This window comes from Phacochoerus africanus, chromosome 15 (assembly GCF_016906955.1).
Source record: "Phacochoerus africanus isolate WHEZ1 chromosome 15, ROS_Pafr_v1, whole genome shotgun sequence".
Lineage (NCBI taxonomy): Eukaryota > Metazoa > Chordata > Mammalia > Artiodactyla > Suidae > Phacochoerus > Phacochoerus africanus.
This window is the reverse complement of record NC_062558.1, coordinates 124,290,070-124,307,219: the sequence shown is the minus strand read 5'-3', so window position 1 is coordinate 124,307,219 and position 17,150 is coordinate 124,290,070. Positions and strand designations below refer to the sequence as shown.

At 43.1% G+C, this 17,150-nt stretch overlaps 1 protein-coding gene across 4 annotated transcripts in view; it reads left to right on the top strand.

The window, feature by feature from the left end:
- The window catches only part of NRAP (nebulin related anchoring protein), a 79,004-nt gene that overhangs the window by 14,391 nt on the left and 47,463 nt on the right, over positions 1-17,150 (top strand). The window contains exons 9-16 of one of the 4 annotated variants that reach the window (XM_047760022.1): positions 280-384; positions 3,129-3,233; positions 4,182-4,298; positions 6,214-6,318; positions 8,055-8,162; positions 9,461-9,565; positions 15,097-15,195; positions 16,989-17,093. In XM_047760022.1, coding sequence (XP_047615978.1) covers positions 280-384; positions 3,129-3,233; positions 4,182-4,298; positions 6,214-6,318; positions 8,055-8,162; positions 9,461-9,565; positions 15,097-15,195; positions 16,989-17,093 — 849 coding nt within the window. Of the gene's footprint in view, positions 1-279; positions 385-3,125; positions 3,234-4,181; positions 4,299-6,213; positions 6,319-8,054; positions 8,163-9,460; positions 9,566-15,096; positions 15,196-16,988; positions 17,094-17,150 lie in introns of all 4 variants that reach the window. The other 3 variants (XM_047760021.1, XM_047760024.1, XM_047760023.1) reach the window with 3 other exon arrangements.

Below are 17,150 nucleotides of genomic sequence, written 5' to 3'. Positions count from 1 at the left end.
CAGCAATGCCGGATCCTTAACCCACTGAGCAAGGCCAGGGTTCAAACCCAAGTCCTCATGGATACTAGTCAGGTTCATTACTGCTGAGCCACAACGGGAACTCTCTCCTTATTTTTCAATCAGTTTTACCAGGATAATGATCAGGCACCTTTATGTCTAAGACACACTCCCTAGACCCAATCAGAAAAAGAACATTCCATAGGACATTCAGTTTTTACTTTTCTGGCATCTGTGCATAAGAAGCTAAATTTACCAGGTTTGTCTTTCCTGTTCAAATAGGTGAGGTACCATCAACAGTATCAAAGAGAAATGAAGGGAATGGCTGGTCCACCTGCTGGAGCTGAGGGCATGTTGATGAAGGATTATGTGGACCAGTACGGCCAGGTATGTGGTAAAATGACTTAAGAGACAACCCTTGTCGTTGGTCAGTGCTCAGTTTGGAAACCCTCTAGCCTGTGACACAACCTGTGACCTTTTAATCAGGGGTTGAGTTGCAGTTCATCTTTGCCCATTTATGGAGAGGTGGATTTTTCAAGCCAGAAACTAGCAGACAGTCTATTCCACAGGGCTCTCAACTTGGCTACTTAGGGAAACAGAGTCTACACACTTTTTCTTTCCTGTTTTTAAATAGAGGACCTATATCAAACTGGTGGGTTTGCCAGGAATAAAGCATCCTCATCTATTCGTTGAGGAAAAGTCCCAGGGACTAAGACTGGTTGCGTTTAGCCCACCACTGTGTGAACTCAGGAGGGATCCAAATGCATGTCTTGAGAAACACTGAGCACTTCACTGAGCAGGAGGACTCATTTTCTCAGAGAGTGAATTTCGTGTCTAGGTTCCTAGATAAAGCAATATGCCAGGGAGAACCATCCTTTTTCTTAATTTCACTTCTTAAAGGAAGTACATCTTGCCAGGGTGTGAAAAGGTTGAGCGACAATTACAAGCTAATTTTATTTGCATATCCTTCTGTATTTTCTGGTACTAGGTAGGTATTGTGAAGGGGGAAGGGAACATTATTTTTTCATAGCTGTAGGTAAAGAATGTTGGAAGACCAAGAGTGTTTACCAGAAGAGTACACCCAATGGGCTTAGTTGATATTTTTCTCTTAATTTGACAGTGGTTTGAATTTTTTGGCAACGGGTAGACTTTACAATATACATGGCTTGTTCAATGTACATAATTTATAAAAGGAAACAACTTATTTCTCTTCTTCAGAAAACCAGGTTGCTTATATTGGGGCTATAGTTTTGTGAAACTTAGAACGCGTGTGAAGATAGGTTTTAACCCCTTTGCAAATGTTGATCTGAACAAAAATGTTTGGTTTGGAATTGAAATGGTCATTTAGTTATATTCCACAATAGGTTAGTTAAAGGGTCTTCTAGGGCTTAAAACTCAATGGAAATACATTTTTATTGGTTTTGTGTTTTAAATATGTTGTTTAGGATGCTCAAGATGATTTCTGAAAATCGGTTTTGTTAAAACATGCTTGGCTTCTATATTTGGTAAAAAATATTTTGTTCCGTGTTTGGGCCATCCTATCTGCCACTAGTTATAACACACACATATAATTTCATATGTGCACCTAGACCTGTCTGTACACACTGATGAAATGTAACTTTGTAGTAACATAGTGGAGCCTTGAATCTTAGGATGTTTTGATTGACGTTTCCAGTCATGATGCTAACAAATGCAAGAATCAAAGTGGGTGTCGTTTGGTAGGACGGCCAGCAGCTGTCGGTCAAGAGGACTCAGCCTGGAGTGACATTTCACTGTGATTTAGTGTGATGTCCCAGGGCGTGAGTGGGAGGGAGTGAGAGAGAAGCAGGAAGACAGATAAACTATAAATATCCATAGTGCCTGAAAGGCCAAACTATTCATTCTTCTTTTTAACGAGTAACTTTTTTTTTAGGTTAAAGGGCTGTCCCATGTCATCAGTTTATTATTTGTAACCGGTCAATTCCCCAATAGGATTAAGTATCTCCTAGGAAGATGTCCACATCATATAGTCTTCTAAGCAGAGAAGTTAAAAAAAAAACTACAAACCAACCCCAGTCCATAGAGCAGAATGGGCAGAGGCGAATTACCAAAGAATTTGTGTGCCTTTATTATTATTTTTTTTAGCTTAACTCTTTTTTTTCCTTACTGCATTTGACTAGAACATTCTGGCAGCCAAGCATCAAGGAGCACTCAGGCTGAACAGTTGGCATTACTGGTCATTCGAAATTGACCGAACCATTTCATTTAAGAAAGTATGTGTGTTAGACTTGGAACCGTGGTTCTGGAGCAAGGATGCTGGAGAGAGACGGAGTCACGAGGTCAAGGAGGCACTAAGGGCTGTTCCAGACCTGTGGGAACCCGGAGGCAGAAGCAGCAGATTCTGCCTGGGGCAGGGCTGGGAGTGAGGGAGGAGGTCCCCAGAGAGCAGGTAGCTTCTGACAGGGTCTTGAAGTACATCGATTACTAGGGGAGGTGGTGACGTGGTGACAGTTCCACAAGAGAGAAGGCTCTCCTTTGTGGGCATGAGTGGGTGCTGTGGGGAGGAAGAAGGAAGAAATTAAGACTCAGATTGTAGTAATTAGTCTGAAATATACATTTAGTCCCATTTGAGATCATCTTAGGGCGATTTGAAATCTTTTCCGCCAAAGTACCAGAATTCAAATAGTTGTATGATCTCTCTTTCCTGGTAATAATTGAGATAACTCTGTCTCTGAAGGAGACAGCATGTGGGATGTCAGTGAGTCTTTGCATACATCTGAGGAAGGTAGTGTTCTAGGCGCCTGGAAGACAGAGGGACTTTGCAGGTGTCAGTTAAGAAACAGTACTCCTTAACACATGGGCCTGCGAGACCCACAGAGTATCCTGATTTGTCTGATGGAAATGATGACAATTACAGCAGTTACCATTTATTTAGGGCTGATTGTCTGGGTACCACCAGTAAGCAGGTCTGCCTCTGGCCTCCAGCGTCTAACATCTTAAGGGCCACATTGTACTGCTCCTAAGGCTGATCACAGGAGCGTCTGATGTGGGTGGGTGTCCATGGGATCAGGCTCTAGGTGAAATGGGTGCTGATCCCCCACCCATTCCAGGCGTGGAGCACTACTGATTACAATGTTTGATTGACCCAGCAGGGTTACTCAGAAGAGTACGGCGAGACCAGAGGAAAGGGCAGCTTCCCAGCCATGATCACCCCGGCTTATCTGAATGCCAAGAAAGCCAATGAACTTGCTAGTGATGTAAGTACCATATTGGGGCGACCCATAAGAGCTGCAGAAGCAGAGAAGGAATGAGCCTTTGAAGGCTGTGCTGAACAAAACCGATACACGGTTACATGTAACAGAGCTGAGTTGAAGTAAAATGGTAGCCCTTAATTCCTATCCAAATTCTGACATCTGCTTTTTTTGTTGTTGTTATTCATACCATCAGATCACATTTATCTGCTTCAAAGGAGGCTGACATGGACCAGCCACATAATTTACTTTATGTCAGCTGAAGCCAGTACAAAGGCTGGTCCAGCCAGATAAGCTGGGGTTAGGAGCATCTTTGCAAAATAACCCATCTTAGAAGTTGAGCTCTTTATAGGAATAGCTGATGAAAAGAAATCGTATATTATCAGCTGGGTATGTCTCAGTTGAAAAAATGATTTTTTCTTTGCAGAGTGTTAGCCACCTGGCAGTCCTTGAAAGATAGGCTATAGTTTAACTTGGTAAAGTGACATGCCAGCTTGAACTTGATGTACACTCAGAAGCCCATATTTGTGTCATACACCCTTTTCCCTTCTCCTTTATACTTCATTACTATCCAGTTATCACCCATTTCCCTGGAAGAGGGTGCACTTTACTCTAAGAGGGAAAGTAAAAGGCAGTTCGCTCACGGCTGGATGAGAAATGATTGTTAAAACTTGGGTTTGGGATGATACCTTTTGCTGTGGTCCTTTTAAGACCTTTGTTCATGCAGAATTAGAATGTAATGTACAAAAAGAGGGAAAGGGGGCAGTAGCATTTTGATGCAAAAGGGACCAAGTGGTTTGTGGACTTCGAGCAGGAAAAACCCATGGGAATTTTTTGCCTCCAAAAAATCCTAGCAAATAAATGTTGACATTCAATGTGAAGTAGCTATGGTATAACTTCTCTCATGGAGCATGAAAACAGCAACTGCGAACGCTCTACATGTGTTTCTTTCAGATAAAATACAGGCAGGACTTCAATAAAATGAAGGGCGCTGCACACTATCACTCCCTCCCAGCCCAGGACAACTTGGTTCTTAAGCGGGCTCAGAGCGTGAACAAGCTTGTGAGCGAGGTGCGTATGGGGATGGTCTGGCCTGGGTGGTGTCCCCTCCTTTAACTCAGGCAGGCAAGGAGCGACCCCGAGGATGAAAGATTCCATGCGATACCCATAAACTACACATGGGTTACCAGTTTCCACAGTTTCCAATGCATGCATAGATGGTTAAAAAAAAAAAAAAAAAGAAAAGAAAAAAGAAAAAGAAAAAAAAATTCATGAAAGAGTCTAGAATCAGACTAATTACATCTTTCTCTGATGATTCAAAAGTTTCTTCCCAGAATTCTCACAGGGCTGTAGATATGGCACAGTTCCCCGCAGTGGATTTCTCATTGCCAGAATCCTGGATGATCCAACCCCTCTAACAACACGGCGTTCTTAAAGAATGGAAAGCCAAGAAGGGAAGGTCCGTTTTGAACACGGAACCTCCCTCTTTCTCATAATTGTAGTCAGGTTTCCAAGAAGTGCCCTGTGAACTCCCCTTGCCTTGGAGGCTGACCTGGCGGCCAGAGACTGTGTTTTCTTTGGCCGACCCAGTGGTTAAGATTTTTAGAATTGTTAAGACTATTGGCAAGGAAATATCCCCTCTAGTTCCCATATCCTATTTAGGTCCTAGAGTTTCTTTATAGCAGCTTCTCTGTTGGCATTACCTGTTAGAACCCTGAAGGGCATGTGAATCATCAGCCTCTTGCCAGACTATTCATAGGACTCACCTGAAAAGTTATCTGAAACTCAAAAAAGGATATGCAAATATCCTAATTATTATTATTATTATTTTTGCTTTTTAGTGTCGCACCCATGGCAGATGGAAGTTTCCAGGCTAGGGGTCGAATCAGAACTATATCTGCTGGCCCATGTCACAGCCACAGCAACGCCATATCTGAGCCATGTCTGCAACCTACACCACAGCTCATGGCAACGCCAGATCCCTGACTCACTGAATGAGACCAGGGATTGAACCTGTATCCTCATGGATACTAGTTGGATTTGTTTCCACTGAGCCACGATGGGAACTCCCTAAAATATTTTTATTTTCCAACCCCTAATTCCTTTATCCCAAGGTGTTCCTTAGCCTGTGGTGCTCTACTTTTGGGCTGCTCAGAATCACTAGGAGTGACATTTCCTGGGCCTCATCAGGAACCTCAGATACTTTGAAGTAGTAATGGGTACTGAGGCCTTGAAATCTGCATTTTAAGGAAGTATTCCATATGATTCTGATGCTCTAGGCCAGAGGTCAGCAAACTATGACCAGAGTGCCAAACCCGGCCCCCCCACCCATTTTTGTAAATAAAATTTTATTGGAACACACCATATTGTCTATGGCTACTTTTGAGTTATGAGGACAGAGTTGATCCAGAGGTGGCAGGTCCTACAAAGACTCAAATGTTTACTATCTGGTAATTTCTGGAAAAAGTTTGCTGAACCTTTCTTTTAACTCATAGAATGTTAGATCTAGGTGGGATCTTTGCAATCTTTAGGCTCTTGCTTTGCCATAGGCCTGGAAAAATAAAGTGTCTGGTTCTGGTTCAAAGAGACTTTTAGGGAAAAGTAGACACATGTGTGTAATTAGCACCCAGATAAAGAAATAGAACATGACCAGAAGTCCAGACAGCCTGCAGACACCTGTTTCTAAGAGTAACCACTGTCTTGATTTCTAAAACTACTTTGCCATTTTTCGAGCTATATATGAAATCTTCAAGTGTTTACTCTTGAAAGAGGTTATATATTTTTAATATTCAAAGCCAAACTTATAATTTACTTATTTATTATTTGAACGGAAAGCATGTGTTGTTAACCTATAGTATCCTACGCCTGGTATTTTTAAATCTTGGGTTGAAAGTTTTCTAAAAATATCCTAGTTGAGCCCTGGTGACATTTTCAAGAGTGACTTTGAGTTTGGTTCTCTGGTGCATCTGGTGTTTTGGTTTCCAAGGTGGAGTATAAGAAGGATCTGGAAAGTAGTAAAGGTCATAGTATCAACTACTGTGAAACACCTCAATTCAGGAATGTGAGCAAGATCTCAAAATTCACCAGTGATGTGAGTTTCTAATGCCTAAGCATTTGCTTGGGCTTTTCTGATGACCTTAATTTCTAGGTCTCCTAAGAGACAGTCTATGTGAATGGAGCTGGGTGTCTTGGAGAAGCATGGCTTCTTTGGCACAAACATTATGAGTTTATATAGTGATTGCCTGATGGGGCTGGTCCATGAAGTGTTCAGTCCCCTGGAATGCACTTGACCTTGAGTCCTCAGGGCTGCACTTGTGCTCTTGCATCCTTCCTGCATAGCAGTATCCAGCTCCTAGTGGAAAATGCTGGCAGGGGAGCCTGGCTGAGTGTGCAACATCCCCCTCAACTCGACGTAGTGCTTCTTAAATTAATACACAATCTCAGTTCACCTGCACAGTCACCTGGGGAGCCAGGTGATATTTCCCCATCTTACAGATGAGCAGATCTCTGCTGGAATGGCACTTGCAAATTTGGAAATTCTCAGATATGGTCTGGGGAGGTATCCTTAAGAACCTCAAGGATTAGCTTATACAATTTTACTTCTACTTAGCTACGTATAATAGTAGAATTTAAAATCACGCGGGACTTAGTGAGGCTCAGTAAGGAATTTCTTTTGCATACGTGTGGTTAAGAGCACCAGCTTTGCAGCTGATGGACCTGGTGCCTCAACTAGCCAAGTGGCCGACTTCGGGCAGGTTGTTTAAGTTCTCAGAGCCATTTGGCCCATCTGCAAAATGGGGATGTTAATAGTTATTTATTCCTCCTCAAAGAGTGCTTGCAGAAACTAACTGAGATAAGTAACATTGTATCCGATAGAGAGTAATAGTTTTCTATCGAAATACCCTCAGTGCCTAGAAATGCAATGGACTCTCAGAGTGGGTGGTTTTAATGTAGCTTCATTAGAAGCTACCCACATTTTCCTACTTAGGACTTCTTGTGTTGGTCTTGTCTTTGTTTGGTAAGCTGCCCTTGGGACATATTATTTCACATGGTTTTGGCAGTGACCGATGTGTCATATAAAAGTTATAGAATTTGGCAAAGCTCAGGTTGTATTCCTCATGTATTTAGAAATGAATGGCATGCAATGATTTGCACCAGCCCCCAGCATGGGGTTTGCATGCAGGGCCTCCTGGGTCAGTGCTCCTCCTTGGAAAGCTCTACCCCTGCATGCTGTTTTGTTTTGTTTTTACATTAGAAAAATCTGGCATATTCACAACTTCAAATGTTTTATTTATTTATTTATTTATTTTACTTTTTTTTTGCTTTTCGGGGCTGCACCTGCAGCACATGGAAGTTCTCAGGTTAGGGGTCCAAATGGAGCTGTAGCTGCCAGCCTACACCACAGCCACAGCAATGCAGGATCGGAGCCGAGTCTGTGACCTACACCGCAATTCACAGCAACGGTGGATCCTTAACCCACAGAACGAGGCCAGGGATCATGGCCTCATGGATGCTAGTTGGGCTCGTTACTGCTGAGCCACAACAGGAACTTCCTGAAAATGTTTTTCTTTCTTTTTTTAATCAGATCCATTTTGTGCTGTCTGCGCGCCTCAAATATAATGTTTGCTGTGTGCCTGTTTCACCCCAACTTCTTAAAATTTATTTTTTTTAAAGTTTGTCTTATTTTTAATTCAGTGGCACACCAAATACTTAAATAGGCTCTATTTAATCATGTACATTTTGGATCTAGTGCATTAGGATGAGCAGCTTATCTTCACCAAGTTGGGAAGAAAATGCTTTTGTTGAAGGTTTTGTGTTCTCATGTAGAATAAATATAAAGAAAACTACCAGAACCACATGAGAGGCCACTATGAAGGAGTTGGGATGGACAGACGGACTCTCCACGCTATGAAAGTTGGAAGTCTGGCAAGCAACGTGAGTCCTATTGTGAAGGGAGGGCCTGCAGGTCCTGGGGTGTCTCTTGGGGTGGACGGAGGTGGGACATGAGGAAATCAGCCAATTCTTTTTCAACCTCCCATTTTGAAACATCACATATCAAGACTGACCTATGAAAGTTTCCCAATGTTAATTACTATAACCAAGGTAAAAATCCTTGAACATTTTCAAAAGCTTCCACGTACTTATCTCAGCTTTCTTGGCTTTGAAGCATACTTAACTCTATTATAACTGATTTAGTGTGAGAAAAACTTTCAGTTGCTGAAAGATAGAGAAATGGATGAGCACAATTCTTTATTTACTTTTTTTTTTGTCTTTTTGCTGTTTCTTTGGGCCACTCCCGCAGCATATGAAGGTTCCCAGGCTAGGGGTCAAATTGGAGCTGCAGCCTCCAGCCTACGCCAGAGCCACAGCAACGCAGGATCCGAGCCGCATCTGCAACCTACACCACAGTTCACGGCAACGCCGGATCGTCAACCCACTGAGCAGGGGCAGGGATCGAACCCGCAACCCCATGGTTCCTAGTTGGATTCGTCAACCACTGCGCCGCGACGGGAACTCCGGATGAGCACAATTCTTATTTGAGATTCTTCAACTTTCCAAAGCATTTGTGATTTATTTGGAATTGGTTGCTTGGTGGATTGGTTCATTCATGTATTTAATCTTACTGTTCATTGAAGACTTCCCGTGGCCAGGCACTGGTCAAGACAGTGGGGCGGCAAAATGGACCAGGTCCTTCTTTTAATAGCATGGGCTCTATTAATCTCTCTTCGGCTTTGTTCAATTCAGTTACAGGTTTGCAAATACCAAGCTGTAAATCTTGGAGGTAAAGGACACTTAGAAGAAATTGACTTTGTTGTTAAAACACACACATGTCAAATTTCTTCTGCCTGAGAATGTTGTATATGACCTTTAGAAAGTAAAAATTAAAATATGCTGAAGACTCTTGACTTTTTTATCTGAGGGTTAGCCAAGAATCTCTTTGAATATATACTCGTATGCAAATGCTTCTTTTTTAACAAAAAACTACAAGGGTTCCATGATTAATAAGAAAGATAAAATAAATGTGCTTCAGATGAAGTTAACTAATTTTGGATTAATTAAGAGGAAGAATTCAAATTAATTAAAGGCAGGAGTGTGAACATAATTTAATTTTCCTTGGAGGTGATGAAACTGAATTAATTTGTTCCTGGTTATGTAAAAAATATTATTGTGACATTCAAACAAGGTCAAAAGAGACTGGGGGCGGGGGGCTAATCTTGCTCTTTGTGTTTCAGATCGCCTACAAGGCCGATTACAAGCACGACATTGTCGACTACAACTACCCGGCCACCCTTACTCCTTCCTATCAAACCACGATGAAGCTGGTGCCCTTGAAAGATGTAAGTCCTCTTCCCATAGGCCTTTCTCCTTTGTTCCTTGTCACTTTCCTCCAGTGGAGAGATTCTTAGGCAGCCTGATGGAAAGAAACAGAATACAGCAGTTCATAGGAGATGGAAGGGATGGAAAAAGGGAACCTTTTTCCAATAGGAAGTCCACAGATAGATGTTTAGAAGCTCTTAGATTTCCAGGATAAGGTGAGGACAACTCTGGTTTCATCTTGAAAATATGGTTCCTTTTCACCTCTTAGAATTTAGGAGCTATATCTGTTGCTGGGCACATTTAAAGTAATTATTCCCTAGTAATGATGAGTTTTTTGTTTTGTTTTGTTTTTAAGTTTTGGAGTGTGGGATGCTTAAGGACCAAAAGGAAGTAAAATGAAATAGCTATAAGTTGAGGAGTGGCTGTTGTGGCACAGCGGAAACGAATCTGCCTAGTATCCATAAGGATGCTGGTTCAATCCCTGGCCTTGCTCAGTGGGTCAGGGATCTGATGTTGCAGTGAGCTTGCAGGTATAGGTTGCAGACGTGGCTCGGATCCCATGTTGCTGGGGCTGTGGTGTAGGCTGGCAGCTCTAGCTCCGGTTTGACCCCTAGCCTGGGAACTTCCATATGCCATGGGTGCAGCCTTAAAAAGTAAAAAGAAAAAAAGAAAAGAAAAGAAAAGAAATAGCTGTAAGTTGAGAGGAAGTGAAGTGGTAATATCGCCCTCATTTTTTTTCCCTAGGAGCACTTGATAAATATGTGTGGAATAGATATGTATTGCTGAATTATCACAGCAGCGATTTTATTTATTTATAGTTCAACTTGTCTCCAATGAAATATGTATAATTAAGTTTATTGTTTTCTAATTTCAAGAATGTTTAGTGTTTATTACAGAAAAATCAGAAAATACAGAAATGTACAAAGAAAAAAGTACAAGTTATCTGCTATTTAAAAAAGTACAGGTGATTTAGAACTGAGTTGGTATCCTGGCTGTCAGTGAGTTATCCCCAGTCAACTGATAATTTAATGTACATTCAACATGTGTTCATTGGGTGCACAGGGCTGCTTTCCTTCACATTCCTTTAGGATCAGCACAGCTCCAGCAGTTGGCTTGGGTCTTGCTCTTGGTATTTGGGTCTTCACCTCTCTGCCCTATTTGTTCAGAGGAGGAGCTGTGTCCGGTTCAGTTGGGCATCTCCAGCATCTAACATAGTTTACAGGACAGCAAAGACCAATCATTGGCAAATGACAGTTTGATGGATAGGAGAGGCTTTTCAAATGTGTGATAAAGCAGGGGGTGGGAAATAGAGGCATATAAAGGGCCTGAATTTTGATTCTCCTTTTCCCCAAAATTGAATGGAATTGACGTATTCATCTCACCTTAATGAAATTCAAGGTTAAATGTGGCTACCTAAGCTATGCTTTTTCTTTATTTGCTGCATACATCATCTGGGAAACTTGAGGGACCAAGGGCACCTTATAAAATCTGAATGCGTACTTTCAAGGTAGACTTCTAGAAACCACTCTTAGGAGTGCAAACAAAAGAGAGCGGCCTACAACTCTGTATTCCCATGATGACACGACTTGCCGTGACGTTTGTCTGCATAAGACAGTGGATCAACCCAGGCATCTGGAATATAGCCAGCTTACCTGGAGAAGTCTGAGAGACAAATTAAATGAGATGGGATTAGAAATAGTCATTGCAAAAAGAGATAAGTTCTGTGCTGGCAGCCCAGGAGCCAGATCTAGGCTGCAGAGGTGTTTTGTTTGGTCACACAGTGTTAAAAAAATAATTGTGGTTTTTGAACCAATATGTAGAAGTTGTGGGAGTTTCCGCTGTGGTGCAGTGGGATCAGCCGCCTCTCTGCAGCAACAGGACCACAGGTTTGATCCCTGGCCCAGCACAGTGGGTTAAGGCTCTGACGCTGCCACAGCTGGGGGGTAGGTCGCAACTGTGGCTCCAATCTGATCTCTGGCCTGGGAGCTTACACATGCCCGGGGCGGGGGTGGAGGGGGGCAAAAAAAGAAAAAAAAAAAAGAAATGTGAGAGTTCCCATTGGAGCTGTGGCCCTTGTTCCTGCGTGGCAGCAGGTGACTGGGACTAGGTGGCAGCTGCTTTTATCATCCTAAACGCCTTTAGCCGTAATTACTGGCTTCCGTGGGAATTTGAGTTTACCACCCTTGGCATAGGGACTTTAGTGTTTAGGAAGTTTGGGGAAATCTGTTTATGAGAACATTTGTGGTCTGTCTGTCTGGTAGTCTCCAAGGTGGTCAAGTCGTATGAAATTAAATAAACAAACCCAGGTCCTTAATTAGAGAACATGCCCTTTGGGTCAATTTTATAAACGCAAAGAGCATTAAAATGAGACTCTCCCTGCAGCAAGGGGACCTTTCAGAAAGTAGATTGAAGCAATGACCAAGCATCCATGATGTTGCAGAAATATAATTAATCATGGAGAGTGTTAATTATGACCTGCAGAAGAAAGTAATTGTGCTCTGCAACACACTTACTGCAGCATTATCAGGAAGGAATGTGCCATTTAAAAAACATACAGTTTTTGTGACATTCGATTGTGCCTAATTCCGAAATCTAATAGACTCTTTAGATGAGATCATTTTCCCTCTGACTTAATGCATTAGGAAGCTACTGTACACGAATCTCATTAATGGTTGACAATGAAATGATTTCCTGTTTCCTGTTTTTCCCCCATACGCATTGTCCAAAACTCAGACTGTGCAAAAACTTTTCTCCTTGAACCATTAACTAAAAAGCACCAAGCAGTGTTGTCCCTTATCTCCAAATCCAACAAAACACTCTGTGGTCTGGTGTCTAGAACACGCTGCTATTCTAGAAGCAATTTGTAGGTCTTTTTTTTTTTTTGGCTAATTTGTCAATCAGAATATATTTCCCTCTCTAACTCTAGGGAGCCCCTGGTCCATCTGAAAGATAACAAGTTAACAGTTCCAGGCACACCACCTTTGGCAAAACTGTGTTTATAATGTGTAGGCTGGGAGCCCCTCTGAATCCTAGCTCTGACACCAGCCGGGTGACCTTGAGCAAGTCACGTCAGGTCTCTGTGTCTCCGGTTTCACGCTGTGAGGTAGCGATAATGACAGTCCTTACCCACAGGGTGGCTGGGAAGATCACATGCATGACTCTGTGCAAGGCCCTTGACATAGTGCTGGGGACATAGTCAGTGCTGTTTTTTAGCCATGCTTGTTCTTAGCCGATGTTGGGACAGGCAAGAAGGAAGTGAGTAGAGGAAGGAAATACAGTGTCGAGTTGGTCCTTGGGTCTGTGTCACTTGGATCACTGGGTTTTAAAATACTGAACTATTTTCTGGCATTTAAAAATTGTAAGAATTTATATAATGACGTAGATTTCCAGTTTCTTTGGAATCTTTGGACTCTCTGGCCCCTTTGACCCCCACTTTGAGGCCTAGAGCCGAGGAGCAGCTGCTGCCCTTTGCCACAGTCCCCCCCACTCCTTACTGCTTCCCCAACCGGGAAGCCAGACACTGAGCCCAGGAGAGGACTTCACTGGTATCCAGCTAGTGCTCTGCTTGGAACTCACAGACCTTGTGACCTTTAGGTTATAAAGACTCCCCAAGGTGGGTTGTTACCCAGGAATGTGGCAGTAGGAGGCAGCAGCTGGCAGAAAGAATGGCAAAGACATCAGACTCTAGTTATCTGGACAGGAAATAGTAAGAAAGTGCAGTGCTGGCCAGAGGTGTGGCCCCCTGTGAGGGGCAGAGCCAAGTGCCAGAGGAGGATGGCCAGAGGCAGCAGGTGGGGGTCTGGACAGACGTGGCAGGAGATAGTGAGGGTGTAGGCAAGGGGGATGGAGTTCTTAGGCAAAAGGCCTAAAGAAGCTGCCATACTGGGTGGGATCCTGGGTGGGGCCTTGGGCTTTGTGCAATCAGAGACTTGAAGACCATGAGTGGGGTATTCATTGTAATCTGATGGCTGCAAACAAAGCAACTGACCAAAGTGCCTAACCTGGAGCCTATAGGTGGAGAGGCTCAGGTGTGCAGAGGACCAGACCAGTCTGGGGTCCTGGGAGCAAGGACCCAGCTGAGATGGCTGTGTGGGCAGGGCTGCACTGGGTGTGCTTGCTCTGCACAGGGTAGGTGCTCCATGACTGTTGAAAGAATGAGCAAATGAGCAAATGGACGAGTGAAAGAGCACCAGGCAGGCATCAGGGAAGAAGCTCAGGGTGAGGGGTGAGTTCACATTTTCCTCCTTGACCTGGACCGAGGGCCCGCGTGGCTAAATTGTGGGTGAGGCCATTTGCCGTCCACAGCATCACCGTCTTTTCTTTCACCCGTCTGGATCCTGGCTCTCCTTCCATCCGTACAGGTTTCTGGGTTCCCACTTGGCTCACCTCAGCCCTCACCCGTGTTACCCACCCTTGAGCCTCAGATTCCTAGAACTTTCGCTCAAGTTCCCATTTTTCTCTGCAGCACATCTTAGGCCAGTTTGGAAAAAACTAAGATGATTGGATACATATGTGCTCATGCACAAATGGCTAATAACCCTTAACTCTCTGAAGGGCAAACTGTAGTGTGAAAAAAGAGAAAATCCACCAGCCCCCAATAGCTTGAAGTTAGTGGGAAACCGAGGAGTCCATGAACCAGGCTGCCCTGGAGATTCCACCTCCTTCTCTTCTGAGCCCTCGTTTTCTGTGAACGTGCCAAGCTTAGGGCAGCTTTCTTGGGGACTCTGGCCAGGTGGGACTGAGGACCTGCCACTCAGAGATGTGTGGACAGCCTTAGAATTTGTGTCCCTCTTTCATTTTTCTTTTCCCTTAAAAAAAAAAAAAACTCGTTTTAAGTAGAAGATATAGAAAAAGTACACTAAGTATTGATACACAGCTGATTATCAAATGACCTTGTACAAGTATATTCTTTGGGACTGTACCTCCAAATAGAGTTGTTGAGACTTAGGGTACATGTCTGTGCCAAATGCCATGCTCTTTTCCAAAGTGGTGGCACCAGCCTGCGCTTGTGCCAGCAGTATTGTGAGAGTTTTCGCAGCTCCACATCCTTGCTGACACTTAGCGTTGTCCACAGTATAAATTTTCACCATTAGGAGAGTGTGGAGGGATGTGCCATCGGGGTTTTAAAATGCTTTCCTCTGATGAGTGATTTGGACAAGCACATTTTCCTCTGGTCAGTCGCCATTTAGTTGACCTCTTTTGTCATCTGCCTCAAGTCACTCACTCCTCAATGGACTGTTTTTCTTTGGCTTTCTTTTGGTCATGCCTGTGGCCTGTGGAAGATCCCGGGCAAGGGATTGAATCCATGCCACCGAAGTGACCCAAGCCTCAGCAGTGACAACACCAGGTCCTTTCATTGCTAGGCCACCAGGGAACTCCTCAGGGGACTGCTTTTCTGTCTATAGGCTTGGATTGTCTGTTGGTCTCCAGTTGGACTCTTTGAATCTTTAGTATTTTGAGAATCACAGCTCTGTTGCGCTGGGGGAGAAGGAGCCAAGTAAATCTTAGAGGAAAGTGCAAGTGACATCTTTTTGTGCCTCTTTGCACCCAGGTCAACTACAGGCAAAGCATTGACAAGCTGAAGTACAGCTCTGTGACCAACACCCCTCAGATTGTTCAAGCCAAAATCAATGCCCAGCAACTGAGTCATGTAAGTGGCCCACCCTTGCTTGAATGGGTATGGAGGACTTGCGTTTGCTTTGTGGGGTCTGGATAAATGGCTCCCTAAAGATTTGACTCCCATTGATGGGGACATATGTCCTATTACAACCATGAAATGACTTATTTGATTTAAACTTAAAAAAAAATTTTTTTTATTATATATATATATTTTTTATTTCCCCAATACATTGTTTTTTTTTTTTCTACTGTACAGCATGGTGACTCAGTTACACACACATGTATGCATTCTCTTTTCTCACATTATCCTGCTCCATCATAAGTGACAAGACATAGTTCCCAATGCTAGACAGCAGGATCTCATTGCTTTGATTTAAACTTTTTATTATAGAAAATGTTAAATACATTCAAAAGTATAAAGACTAGCATAATAAACCCCCAGGCACCTATCACTCAGATGTAACAACTATCAACTCATGGCCAGTCTTGCTTCTCTATGCCTATCCACTTCCTCCCTCCCTATTATTTTGAAGAAAATTCCAGCTGTTATATAGTTTAGTCTATAAATATTTTTGTATGATAAAATAATACTAAAAGCTAAAAATAATTTTCCGCTTATTTATATCATTTCAATATGTCACACCAGAAAGCTAAAAACAATTCTCAACATCACCAATGTCCACTTGGCAATTAGCATTCCCGTTGTCTCCTAAGGTTGTAATATTTTTTTCCTGTTAATCTTTTTTTTCTCTCTCTCTCCTTCTCTCTCTTTTTTATTTTTGGCCATGGTGTATAACAGCTTGATGTGGGATCTCAGTTCCCAGACCAGGGATTGAACCCAGGCTGCAGTGGTGAAAGGACTGAGTCTTAACCACTAGGCCACCAGGGAACTCCTTTTCTCTCTCTTCTTTTCCTTCAAATTGTTGAAGAAACTGGACTGTTAATCCTTTAAAGTTTCCCACGTCTGAGCTTCGCTGACTGCATCCCAGCGTGGGCTTCATGTGCTTCTCAGGCCTCGAAATACCTATAATATCATAGTTAGATCTATAGGTTTGATCAGGTTCAGGTTTAACTTGAGAACAAGACAACTTCTCAGATGATGCTGTGTAATTCCATTGGGAATTACGTGTCTGGTTGGCTGCCTTTTGCGTGTGATTTAAAACGGCTTTTTCCCAGTAGGCATTTGATAATTACTCTTTGAGTATCTACCTTGCTTAGAACAAGAGGTTTAGCTCAGCAGCCAGTGAAAAAATAAATTTCATACCTTCAAGAGCTTCCGAGGAGAGTTGGTGATATAGCCACAGCGACATCTTTTGTAAGCTCATAATTATTTTTTTTTGTCTTTTGTCCTTTTTTAGGGCTGTACCTGCAGCATATGGAAGTTCCCAGGCTAGGGGTCTAATCGGAGCTGTTGCTGCAGGCCTATGCTGGAGCCACAGCAACGCCAGATCCAAGCCATGTCTTTGACCGATACCACAGCTCACAGCAACACCAGATCCTTAACCCACTGAGCAAGGCCAGGATCGAACCCACAACCTCATGGTTCCTAGTCAGATTCATTTCCGCTGCACCACAATGGGAATTCCTGCAAGCTCATAACTTTGAATGTGACCTTTGACTTGTTTGACTTGTCTTTTGGCATCTTCAGTCAATTTAAAATATTCATGAAATTATAGGCTTCCATGTAAATCACCTTTTTCCAGAAACTCCTTCTCAGCGGTGGGCCTTCGGAGAAAGTGAAGAAGAGAGTGCTGTCTCCAAAGTTCTCCTCTCACCATGTAAAACCTTTGCCCTTACCTTTTGGGCTTATTTTAAATCCAACAGGTGAATTACCGCGCTGACTATGAGAAGAATAAGTTGAATTACACGTTGCCCCAGGACGTACCTCAGCTGGTGAAAGCCAGAACCAATGCTGAATTGTTTAGTGAGGTAAGCATGGGTGAGAAGCATGGGGCTTATGCACAGATGCGGAAATGAAGATGCAAG